Source organism: Vidua macroura, chromosome 34 (assembly GCF_024509145.1).
Source record: "Vidua macroura isolate BioBank_ID:100142 chromosome 34, ASM2450914v1, whole genome shotgun sequence".
Lineage (NCBI taxonomy): Eukaryota > Metazoa > Chordata > Aves > Passeriformes > Viduidae > Vidua > Vidua macroura.
This window is the reverse complement of record NC_071604.1, coordinates 227,759-239,980: the sequence shown is the minus strand read 5'-3', so window position 1 is coordinate 239,980 and position 12,222 is coordinate 227,759. Positions and strand designations below refer to the sequence as shown.

General features: G+C 59.8%; 1 protein-coding gene across 4 annotated transcripts; it reads right to left on the bottom strand.

Moving 5' to 3' along the window:
* Positions 1 to 502: 502 nt before the first annotated feature.
* Positions 503 to 10,859, bottom strand: PFKM (phosphofructokinase, muscle). Of its 4 annotated transcripts, none has more exons than XM_054002030.1 (23): positions 10,633 to 10,859; positions 9,348 to 9,446; positions 8,488 to 8,561; positions 8,317 to 8,394; positions 7,795 to 7,984; positions 6,974 to 7,139; positions 6,849 to 6,893; positions 6,653 to 6,761; positions 6,171 to 6,266; positions 5,989 to 6,081; positions 5,769 to 5,894; positions 5,393 to 5,457; positions 5,245 to 5,308; positions 4,979 to 5,125; positions 3,897 to 3,967; positions 3,721 to 3,808; positions 3,366 to 3,518; positions 2,397 to 2,561; positions 2,235 to 2,296; positions 1,922 to 2,033; positions 1,731 to 1,830; positions 965 to 1,070; positions 503 to 862 (listed from the first exon to the last, which is right to left on the bottom strand). In XM_054002030.1, exons 1-23 carry the CDS (start codon positions 10,772 to 10,774, stop codon positions 715 to 717), a joined length of 2,499 nt encoding a protein of 832 aa, XP_053858005.1. In that variant the 5' UTR covers positions 10,775 to 10,859; the 3' UTR covers positions 503 to 714. The 4 variants fall into 4 exon arrangements, with proteins under 4 accessions (XP_053858005.1, XP_053858008.1, XP_053858007.1 ...); XM_054002033.1 differs by lacking the exon at positions 10,633 to 10,859 and adding an exon at positions 10,430 to 10,602; XM_054002032.1 differs by lacking the exon at positions 10,633 to 10,859 and adding an exon at positions 10,264 to 10,404.
* Between the last annotated feature and the right edge of the window lie 1,363 nt (positions 10,860 to 12,222).

Genomic DNA, 12,222 nt, shown 5'->3' with positions numbered 1-12,222 from the left:
AGTAATCCTCTGGGATGTGTTGGCTGAAAGTCAAAGATCCAGGTGTTTCTCCAGCATGGAGAGTGAAGTTCTCCCTGTTTATCCATAATTTTTATGCTGCATCAAGAGTGAAACCACCTCAAAAACCAAAATTTTGCAGGGCTGGAATTCTTGTGGGCCAAAGAAATCTTCTCCAGAGAGCTCCATGTGGAGCTGAGGGCTTCCCTCCCATCTCTTCAATCTCTTCCTGAGGTTTCCCACCAGGAATTCACCCTTTGGTGTTGGTTTGGGGGTTTTTTTGGGATCTATTCCAGGATCCAATGGAAGAGCAGCTCTCCAAGGTGAAACCAAGCAGCTAAAAACTGCTATTGTTATTTTGTGGGATGAACCTGGGGGTGAAAGCTCAAATTCTACCTCTTTTATCCCTCTCTGTTATGCTGTGCAGGGAAATCCTGAGGATCAGGAGGGATTTGGTGTCAGTGGGATCTAGGTTTGCCTTTCCATGGATTCAGAGAGACCTGGAGCACTTGGACAAGCACTGAATTTATTGAAACATCTCCATTTTGTGACTTTTAACCCTAAAAACCTCAACCTCCACCATCCCTCCTCAATTTATCACAACATCGCTTGGGGACCACTTCCCAAAATCCCATAAAATCCCCAAAAAAGCCCCAGGACGCTGTGGGAAAAGGGGATTTTTGGGGTTCCTCAGGCTGGCAGTGGCCACCGTGGCTGTCACAGGGTGGCCTCGGGGACCAGGACCTTGCGGGTCAGGTGCTCCAGGTGCGCCGTCTCCGACGTGTCCAGCTCGATGTTGTACTTGGCCAGGATTTTGAGGATGGGCCGCAGCTTCAGCCACCACTGCTCCTTGGGGATGCGGTGCCTGAGGGGACAGGGACAGGCTGGGGACATCCCTGGGGAGGGATCCCCGGCTTTATCCCACTTTCCCAGGGTGGGGAAGGGAGGGACGGGGGGGGACACGCACTCGAAATCCGTCTGCTGGCGCAGCTCAGCGATGGGCTGGAACACCAGGCTGCGCTTGCGCATCCCCAGCAGGCACGCAGAGTCAGCCGTGTTGGCAAAGATCCGGCCTGGGGGGAACACGGGAATGGTTGGGAACCTCCTGGAGGCGAGTTGGGAATGTTTGGGATCCTCCAGGGACGTGGCAGGGAAGGGTGGGAATGTTTGGGAATCTTCAGGGGTGGGAGAACACCTGGGAGGGGAAGTTGGGAATGTTTGGGATGCTCCAGGAGGTGAAAACCTATGGGAGGGTAGGTTGGGAATATTTGGACCTTCCAGAAACATGGGAGGGGAGGTTAGGAATGTTTGGGATGCTCCAGGAGGTGAAAACCTGTGGGAGGGTAGGTTGGGAATATTTGGACCTTCCAGAAACATGGGAGGGAAGGTAAGGAATGTTTGGGATGCTCCAGGAGGTGAAAACCTGTGGGAGGGTAGGGTTGGGAATATTTGGACCTTCCAGAAACATGGGAGGGGAGGTTAGGAATGTTTGGGATGCTCATGGAGCAGGGGTTGGGAATGTTTGGGATGCTCCAGGAGGTGAAAACCTATGGGAGGGTACGTTGGGAATATTTGGACCTTCCAGAAAGATGGGAGGGGAGGTTAGGAATGTTTGGGATCATCCAGGAGTGGGGAACATCCCCCAGAATCCGCTGGAGGGCCTTTTGGGAATGGTTTGGGAATGTAGGGTGACTCTGGGGTCTCTTTGGGGTCCCCCATCCAGCAGCACCCACCATGCCGGGAGCACTCCTTGATCTTCCCGGTGATCCAGGCCACGGCCTTGGCGCCCATCTTGGTGCCGAAATTACGGTCAAAGGGGGTGGGGCTGCCTCCCTGCCCCAGGAGAATCCAGGATGAGCCAGTGAAATCCCCCAAATCCCGATCCCATTCCCGGGGAAATCCCAAACCCTCACCCCGGTCCCACCTGCTGCATGTGCCCCAGGACGTTTTTCCGGCAGTCAAAAACCCCTTTGCCCTCCTCGGAGTAGAGGTTGTAGATGAAATCTGTGGTGTAGTTCTCATTGCAGCGCTCGTTCCTACAGCAGGGACAGGATCAGGCCCAAATCCCACAGTTCACCCCATCCCAAACAACTCCACTGATCCCAAACAGCAGCACCATGGTGAGACCCCAAATCTTCCACTCCTAACCCATCACCACAGTGAGAGCCCAGTTCCCCTGATCCCAAACCCAGTCCCCACGGCGGTCACGTGAGGTCCCTCCCAAAGCCGGGGCCCACCTGAGCACAAGCCCCCTCTTCACCGTGGTCTTCATCTTCTCCGTCAGGTGGTCCACGTTGGCCTGCGGGGTCGGGAATGGGGGTGGGAGCGGGGTCAGGAGCGGAAACCTCATTCCACACCACCCTGGTGACGCCGGGCACAGGGGACAGGGCTGTCCCCACCTGCAGGTCACGGCTGCTGAAGGGCTCCTCGAAGATGTAGGCGGCGTCGGCGCCGGCCGCCAGCCCAGCCATGGTGGCCAGGTAGCCACAGAAGCCGCCCATGGTCTCGATGATGAACACGCGGCGCTTGGTGCCTGCGGCCGACTGCTTGATCAGGTCACACGTCTGCAGCGGGGACAGGATTTGGGGTCAGGAAAAGGGATTTAGGACCAGGGGATTTGAGGTTGTCATTTAGGGTCAGGGGATTTGGGGCGCCCGCTGCAGACTGCTTGATCAGGTCACACGTCTGCAGCGGGGACAGGATTTGGGGTCAGGAGAAGGGATTTAGGGCCAGGTTGTCATTTAGGGTCAGGGGATTTGGGGCGCCCGTTGCAAACTGCTTGATCAGGTCACATGAAATGGGGGATTTGGGGTCAGGAAAAGTGGTTTAAAGTCAGGGGAGTTGGGGGATTTTCCATCAGCGTCTCAGAGTGGTGATAGTGGTGGGAGAAGTGCTTTGGGATCAGGGGAATTTGGGACTTCCACTGGGATCTCACTGTGGTGATGGTGTTTGGGATCAGAGGCTACAGGATTGGGGACTGTGGTGATGGTGTTGGGGATTTGGGGTCTGACTGTGGTGATGGTGTTGGGGATTTGGGGTCTGACCGTGGTGATGGTGTTTGGGACGAGGGGGATTTTGGGGGGTATCTGGGGTCTCACGGTGGTGATGGTGTTTGGGACGAGGGGGATTTTGGGGAGGTATCTGGGGTCTCACGGTGGTGATGGTGTTTGGGACGAGGGGGATTTTGGGGGTATCTGGGGTCTCACGGTGGTGATGGTGTTTGGGACGAGGGGGATTTTGGGGGGTATCTGGGGTCTCACGGTGGTGATGGTGTTTGGGACGAGGGGGATTTTGGGGGGTATCTGGGGTCTCACGGTGGTGATGGTGTTTGGGACGAGGGGGATTTTGGGGGGTATCTGGGGTCTCACGGTGGTGATGGTGTTGAGGGCGGTGTCGGCGCCGATGCTGAAGTCGGAGCCGGGGACGTTGTTGGAGACGGTGGCGGGCACGATGCACAGGGGGATGCAGAGCTCATCGAAGCGCCCCCGGCCCTCCACCATCTCCAGGCCACCCGTGAACGCCTGAGGGACAATGGGGACATCAGAGAGGAGAGGAGCAGTGGGAACACTGACCACACCCTGACCAGACCTGGCCTCCACCAGCTCCAGGCTGCCTGCTGGCTGGGGGATAGCAGGGGGACACTGACCCCACCCTGACCACGCCCCTCTGACCACACCCTGCTGACCACGCCCCACTGACCACACCTGCCCACACCCCACTGACCTCAAAGCCGCCGATGATGATAAGACCATGAATCCCAAATTTGCTGATGTTGGCGCTGATCTCCTCAAAATATTTCTTGGGCAGAGTCCTGGGAAGGGGAAACTCCTCTGGATGAGCCTGACCAGAGGGGGACCCCAGAGAGACCCCAAATGACCCCACACGGAGGGGGGAGTCACCTCTTGGTGCCCAGTTTGGATCCTCCCAGCCCTGTCCAGCTGCCCACGGTATTCCAGCCGATCTCCTCCACCTGGGGGGGGTGAAACAGGGGTTTAATGGGGTGGGAGAAGGATCTGGGGTCACACTGGCCCCCCTCGGCCCTATCAGAGTGACACTGGGGTCACACGATGTCCCCTGGCTCGGGGACAGCAGCAGATCAGACTCACAGCAGGGCTGGGGTTTGGACAGGGGTTAAACACCCCCATCCTGAGGAATTCCTGAGGAATCTCCATCCCTGCAGTGCCACAACTGCCCCTTCCCAGGCCCTTTTCTTGCACCCTTTTCCCACAGGGATCTCCCCATCCCAAAACCCAACCCCTCAAATCCATCCTGCACTTCCCAAACTCTTTTCCCAGACTCTTTTTCCACTGAGATCTCCCCATTCCAAAACCCAACCCTTTAAAACCGTCTCCAGTCCCTCAAACCCATCCCACACTTCTCACTCCCTTTTTCCACCCCCTTTTTCCTCTGGGATCTCCCCCTCCCAAAATCCAACCCTTCAAACCCATGCTGCACTTCCCACCCCTTTTCCCTGTAGGAATCTCACCATTTCAAAAATGCAGCCCTTCAAATCCATCATGCCCTTTATCCCATAGGGATCTCCCCATCCCAACTCCTTTCCCCCATAGGACCCTCACCATCCCAGCCCCTCAAATCCATCCCAAACCCCATTCCCTGTAGGAATCCCACCATCCCAAACCCCATTCCCTGTAGGAATCCCACCATCCCAAGCCCCATTCCCTGTAGGAATCCCTCCATCCCAAACCCCATTCCCCGTAGGAATCCCACCATCCCAAGCCCCATTCCCTGTAGGAATCCCACCATCCCAAACCCCATTCCTTGTAGGAATCACACCATCCCAAGCCCCATTCCCTGTAGGAATCCCTCCATCCCAAACCCCATTCCCTGTAGGAATCCCACCATCCCAAACCCCATTCCCTATAGGAATCCCACCATCCCAAACCCTTTCCCCTCTGGAATCTCCGCATCCCAGACCCTTTCCTCAACCCTTTCCCCACGCCATTCCCCCCTGGACCCTCACCATCCCAAAGGCCAGCCCCTCGAAGCCGTCGTGCACTGCGAGCATCCGGTGGCCGTGGATGAGGCCGATCCTCACGGTCGCCCGCACGGCCGCGTTCATCCCGGCGGCCGGAGCGCCCACGTTCATCACGGCCACCGTGTACCCGCTCTGGGGACAGGGACGTGGGGACTGGGGTAACCTGGGGTGGCTTTGGGGCATCCTAGGTGGGATGGGGGTGGTACCCTGTTGGGGTGTCCCCTCCCCGTGCCCTCCCCAGTGCCCCCTACCTTGGTGGCAGGCGGGCGGATGTGAGCCAGCAGCTTGTAGACATTCCAGTTGTTCTGAAAGCTCCTAAAGGTTGGGGAAGTTGAGGTTTTTGAGACATTTTGAGGACGTTGAGGTTGCAGGGACAGGGACAATGGAGGTGCCACCCACCGGCCCCGCAGCTTCACCGCGTCCTCGAAGCGTCCCTCGTTCATGGCTGTGGTGACGTCCTTGGTCTGGGGGCACAGAGGGGGATTGGGGTGGGATCTGTCCCTGGGGTGGGATTGAGGTGTCCTGGGGTGGGACTGGGGGGGGGATTGGGGTGTCCTGGGTGGGATCAAGGTGTCCTGGAATGGGATCGGGGTGTCCTGGGTAGGACTGGAGTGTTTTGGATGGGATTAGGGTGGAATGGGGTGTCCTGGGGTGGGATCCATCCCTGGGGCAGGCTTGGGGACACTCCCTGGAGGGTTTGGGGACATCTCAGGTGTGGGAACCATCCCTGGACTGGGTCTGGGGCCACTCCCAGTGTCCCCCCATCCCCACTCACCACCTGGACACACTCCATGAGGGGCAGGCGCACGGCCTGGTTGCCGGACAGACTGACCACGCAGGCCGGTGTGTCCGGCGTCCCCTCCAGCAGCGCCATCACGGCCTCCACGCCCATCCTGCTGGCCTGAGGGGACACAGGGGTGTCACCTCCCACGGGGGGCTGTCAGTCACCTCCAGGTCCCCTCGTTTGGGACTGGGGTGAGGGAGGAGGTGCCCACCAGGATGCGGTCGAAGGCTGAGGGAGTCCCCCCACGCTGGACGTGGCCCAGGATGGTCACCCTGGTGTCGTACCCCAGACGTTTCACCACCAGCTGCGGGGACACGGGAGAGTTCTGGGACTGGCCCCAAAAAGGGAGGGGGCAAAGGGGGTTGTCCCCAGTGTCCCCCTGTCCCCACTCACGGCTTTGATGTCATCTGAGGTGATGGCTTTGCCATGCTTGTCGATGGCGCCCTCGGCCACGATGATGATGTTGAGCCTGGAGCCGCCGTCACGGGTCTGGGGGGATCACGGGGTGGCAACAGAGATGGGGGGAGATCATCCCCATCCATCCATCCATCCATCCATCCATCCATCCATCCATCCATCCCTGTGTCCATCCATCCATCCATCCATCCATCCATCCATCCATCCATCATCCATCCATCCATCCATCCATCCATCCATCCATCCATCCATCCATCCCTGTGTCCCTCCATCCGTCATCCATCATCCATCCATCCATCCATTCATCCATCCATCCATCCATCCCTGTATCCATCCATCCATCCATCCATCCATCCATCCATCATCCATCCATCCATCCATCCCTCCATCCCTGTGTCCATCCATCCCTCCCTCCCTCCCTGTCTGTGTCCACCCCCGTGTCCATCCCTCCCTCCCACCTCAGCCAGCCTCCTGCACAGGTGCTCCTCCCAGTCATCCTCAGGAGGTGACTCGGGGATGAAAACCCAATCGGCGCCGCAGGCCAGGGCCGTGATCAGCGCCAGGTACCTGAAATGGGGCCAAAACCTGCTTTTGAGCCACTTCCCCCAATTTTTGGGGCGACAAGAACCCCTGCCAGGTGCCACCAGGACGTACCCGCAGTGCCGCCCCATCACCTCCAGCACAAAGGTCCTCTGGTGGCTGCGGGGACAAGAAAGCGTCACCCACCCGAAACGGGAACACCGGGGGGGGTTGGGAACAACAAAGGGTGTCCTTGTCACCTCTGCGCCGTGGTGGTGATGGCGTCCACGATCTCCATGATGCGGTGCAGCGCCGAGTCGGTGCCGATGGTCATGTCGGTGCCGCAGAAGTCGTTGTCGATGGAGCCCACCATGCCCACGATGTTCAGGTGGCTCGAGCGCTGCGCCTCCTCTGCCGTGATGCCACCTGGGGAGGGGGTGGGCAGGAGGGGGACGTCATCCTCGGGGGGTAGAGGTGTCAAAGGGAATGTTTGGGGGGGAAAACGCTCAGCTTTGGGTGACAAACCCCCGTGTTTTTTGTGTAGGACACCTTGATTTTGGAAAAAAAACTCTTTTGGAATCACAAACCTTCCCACGCCCTCCTTTCCTGATGTGGGACCCCCCCCCTCCCCCAAAATGTCCCCTTAGGGGAAAGCAGTGCCGCAAATATCTGTTTTGGGAGAAATTCCCAAATTTTTGAGTGCTGCACCCTGATTTTTTTAACCACACCCTCTTTTCCCTCTGTGTCCCGCCTTAAAGCATCTTCAACAGTGCCCCAAACCTCCATAATCAGGGAAAAAAACCCCAATTTTTGAGTTTCACATCCTGATTCAAAACCAAACCTTTGCACACCCCCTGTTCTCTCTGTCTCCCCCCTCCAAAATGTCCCCTTGCGGAGCAAAGGTGTCCTAAACCCCCACAATTAGGGAAGAACCCCACATTTCTGTGTGCGAAAACCCAAACTTTTGTGTGCTTTTGAATCCCAACCCTTTCTCTTTTGACCCCAACCCTTTCCCTCCGCCCCTCTCCCTCGCCCCAGGGTGGTTTCGGGGTTCCCCCGGTGTCCCCCCCCCGCCCGGTACCGGTTTTGAGCAGCTCTGCCAGGAGCCCGCCCCACTCGGCGCGGAAGGTGTTGGCGCCGGTGAGGCTGCCGTCGCCGCCGATCACGCACAGGTTGGTGATGCCACGCTTGACCAAGTTCCGCGCGGCGCGCAGCCGCCCCTCGCGCGTGCGGAAATCCTGGCAGCGCGCGCTGCCGATCACCGTGCCACCCTGGGGACAGCGGGGCGTGGGTGGCCTTGGGGCTGCCTGTCCGTCCCTCTGTCCGTCCGCCCGTCCCATCCCCACGTCCATCCCCATGTCCACCCCTCGCTCCATTCCCCCCATCTCAGCTCTGGTTTTGGGTCATTTTCTGCTGAGCCCAGGCTCAGACTGGAACCAGTGAGGGACAAACTGGGAGCGGTGAGGACCGCACCCAGTGCTCCCCCAGCTCAGGAGGGGATCCCCCCTGTCCGTGTCCCCCTGTCCCTGTCCGTGTCCCCCTGTCCCTGTCCGTATCCCCCTGTCCCTGTCCGTGTCCCCCTGTCCCCGTCCGTGTCCCTCACCAGCTGCAACATCATGGACACGCTCTCCCACGTGGCCTCCCTGATGTGGTCGCCACCGTCCACCAGCCCCTGGTAGCCCTGGAGGGGACAGGGTGGGCAGTGGTTAAATGACACCTTTTCCCAAATTTTGGACTGGGGCTGTGGGATTTTGGGACTGGGGCTGACACTGACCTCACACACGAAGAACACCCTGGCCCCGGTGTAGATCCCCACGCGCACCACGGCACGCACGGCCGCGTTCATCCCTGCGGGACACCGCGGTCATCCTGTCACCCCCCCCCCCGGTGACATCCCCAAAGCCAGGCCCCTGTCACCTCCCTGCGGCTGCCACCCACCAGCGGACACCCCCAATCCGTCCCCCCCGTGCCCCCCCGTCTCCCCCCCCCCCCCACAGCTGCCACCGCCTGGGTTATTTTTGCCCCGGTGACCTTTGGTGGCAGCGCCTGACACGGGTGACAAACACGGGGGAGGGGGGAGGGGACACTCCGGGGGGGCCCCCGTGGCCTAGCACCCCCCCCCCCCATGTCTGTCCGCCCCCCCCCCATCCTTGAGACCCCCGGAAAAATCCCAAATTTGGGGATGAATCCTTGGGAATTTTGGGCAAGCCCGATTATTTTGGCTCGATACCAAAGTGCCACCGGTGTCCGCTTGGAGTCCCCTGCCCGAATTTTGTCACCAGTGTTCCCCCCCCCCCGCCATTGCAAAACTCCCCCCGAGCTCCACCCCACCCCAAAATCCAAGGTCATTCCCAGAACCTCAATCCAGGGAAAACCCCGACTGTTGTGGGATCAAAATCCTGATTTTTACCTCAACAGGAGCAGTTTTGGGGACTTGGGGGGGATTTTTAGGGATTTGGTGGGAATTTCAGGAGGGATTTGGGGCGGAGGTTTTGGGATCCCAGGGATTTCGGGATCCCAGGGGATTTGGGGAGTTTTGGGGGGACAGGAGGAAAATTCAGGGGGATTTGGGGGGGGGATTTCTAGGGATTTCAGGCGGGGTTTTGGATCCCGGGGGCTTTGGGGTCCTCTTACCCTGCGCGTCCCCCCCGGAGGTGAGGACGGCGATGGCTTTGCCGGCCCCCAGGGTCTCGGCGTGCTGGGCTCCCGCGGGGCTCGGGGACATTTTCCTGCCTGGAAAAAATCGGGAAATTCGGGCAAACCCCAAGGCGGGAAGGGCGGCTCTGTCCCTCCGGGTGGCGCTGCCAGCGCAGAGTGGCACCGCTGGGGGAGGAACACGGGGACGGGGACACTGGGACAGCCCCGCTGCCACCGCCGGGACACTCCCGCCCGGGGGGGCGCTGGGGGACTCCTTACTGGGAGCCCTCCTTACTGGTCCCAGTCTCTATTCCCTGCTGGCGCCACGCTGTCCTTAGTGGTCCCGGTCTCTCCTTACTGGTCCCAGTTTGTCTTTACTGGACCCAGTACATATTCTCTCTGGTAGCTGCTCCGTCCTTCTTACTGGTCCCAGTCTCTGTTCCTTACTGGTGGCAGTCTGTCCTTAGTGGTCCCAGTCTGTCCTCACTGGTCCCAGTCTCTGTTCCCAGTGGGAGCTGCTGTGTCCTCCTTACTGGTTCCAGTTTGTCTTTACTGGTCCCAGTCTGCATTCCCTGTGGTTACTGAGCAGCCCTCCTTACTGGTGCCAGTTTATCCTCCTTACTGGTGCCAGTCTGTCCTTACCAGTCCCTGTCTGTGTTCCCTGTGGGATTTGCTCTGCACTCCTCACTGGTTCCAGACTGCTTTCCTTACTGGTCCCAGTCCCCATTCCCTGCCTCTCCCAGTTCTGGCTAACTGGTGGCCCCAGTGCGGGGGCGTTACTGGTGCCAGTCCGGGGCTGTTACCGGTGCCAGTCCCGGTTCCCTGCCGGTGCCTCTCCCGGTTCCAATTCCCTGCTGATCCCAGTCTGGGGGCGTTACTGGTGCCAGTTCCCATTCCCTGCTGATTCCAGTACCTCCCCCTGACCGGTTCCAGTTCATCGCCGGTCCCGGTGCGGGGCCGTCACTGGTCCCGGTGCGGGGCCGTTACTGGTCCCGGTGTGGGGCCGTTACTGGTCCCAGTGCGGGGCCGTTACTGGTCTGGGTCGCTGTTCCCGGTGGGATCTGCCCTGCTTTCCTTACTGGTCCCAGTCCCCGTTCCCTGCCGCTGCCTCTCCCGGCTCCAGTTCAGCGCCGGTCCCGGTCCGCGGGCGTTACTGGTGCCGGTCCGCGGGCGTTACCGGTCCCCTCCCGGGGCCGTTACCGGCGCCGGTCCGCGGGCGTTACCGGTCCCCTCCCGGGGCCGTTACCGGCGCCGGTCCCCTCTGCCCACCGGGAGCACTGACCTGCGGAGCGCCGCCGGCTCGGGCCGGGCGGGAGGAAGGACAGCAGGAGGAGGAGGAGGAGCGCGCCCAAGGAGAGCGCGGCCGGGGCCAGGAACCGGCCCAGCCCCGGGGACGGCCCCGGGGCCACCGGGACCGCCACCATGGCCCGGGGACAGCGCGGGGACACGGGCTGGGACCTGGGATTGGCCGCGAGGAGCGGTGAAACGGGATCGGGGTAACGGGATCGGGGTAACGGGATCGGCTGCAATGGGATCTGCTCTAATGGGATCAGCTGTGACGGGATCGGCCGTAATGGGATCGGGGTAACGGGATCGGCCGTAATGGGATCGGCTGCAATGGGACCTGCTGTAACGGGATCAGCTGTGACGGGATCGGCTGTAATGGGATCGGGGTAACGGGATCGGCTGTGACGGGATTGGCTGTAACGGGATCGGGGTAACGGGATCGGCCGTAATGGGATCGGGGTAACGGATCAGCTGTAATGGGATCTGCTCTAACGGGATCAGCTGTGACGGGATCGGCCGTAATGGGATCGGGGTAATGGGATCGGCTGTAATGGGATCTGCTATTATAGGATCGGGGTAACGGGATCGGCCATAATGGGATCGGCTGTGACGGGATCAGCTGTAACGGGATCAGGGTAACGGGATCGGGGTAACGGGATCGGCTGTGACAGGATTGGCCGTAACGGGATCGGGATAACGGGATCGGCCATAATGGGATTGGAGTAACGGGATCGGGGTAATGGGATCGGGGTAATGGGATCGGCTGTGACGGGATTGGGGTAACGGATCAGCTGTAATGGGATCGGGGTAATGGGATCGGGGTAATGGGATCGGGGTAATGGGATCGGCTGTAATGGGATCTGCTATTATAGGATCGGGGTAACGGGATCGGCTGTGAGGGGATCGGCTGTGACGGGATCAGCTGTTATGGGATCAGCTGCAGGGACTGGCTATTATGGGATGGACTGGAGTGACTTGAGCTGTAATGGGATCAGCTGCAATGGGATCTGCTGTTATAGGATCAGGGTAATGGGATCTGCTGTGACGGGGTTGGGGTAGCGGGATCGGCTGTGATGGGATCAGCTGTTATGGGATCAGCTGCAGGGACTGGCTATTATGGGATGGACTGGAGTGACTTGAGCTGTAATGGGATCAGCTGCAATGGGATCTGCTGTTATAGGATCAGGGTAATGGGATCTGCTGTGACGGGGTTGGGGTAGCGGGATCACCTGTGATGGGATCGGCTGTGATGGGATCAGCGGTAATGGGATTGGTTGTAGGGTCCAGCTCTGTGGGATTGGCTGTGATGGGCTCAGTTCTAATGGGATCGGCTGTTATGGGATCAGGGTAATGGGATCGGCTGTTGTGGGATCGGCTGTAGATTTTGGATGTAGGGACGAGCTGTGGCAGGACTGACCACAGGGAGAAACTGGAATGGGATGGGCTCTGGGGACCGGCTGTAATGGGATACACACAGAGTGACCCCCCATAGCGTGACACCCTCACGGGGTGATGCCCTATGGGGTACCCCCCCCCTCGCAGGGGTGACCCCCTGTAGGGTCACACCCCCCCAGAGTGACCACCC

Excerpts from the sequence above, each read along its gene's own strand:
- PFKM (XM_054002030.1), bottom strand. The coding sequence starts at position 10,774 with ATGGTGGCGGTCCCGGTGGCCCCGGGGCCGTCCCCGGGGCTGGGCCGG. Across the intron at positions 6,267-6,652 it reads TGTGCAGGAGGCTGGCTGAG|ACCCGTGACGGCGGCTCCAG; the intron begins GTGGGAGGGAGG and ends TGATCCCCCCAG. Across the intron at positions 5,458-5,768 it reads TCATGGAGTGTGTCCAGGTG|ACCAAGGACGTCACCACAGC; the intron begins GTGAGTGGGGAT and ends CTGTGCCCCCAG.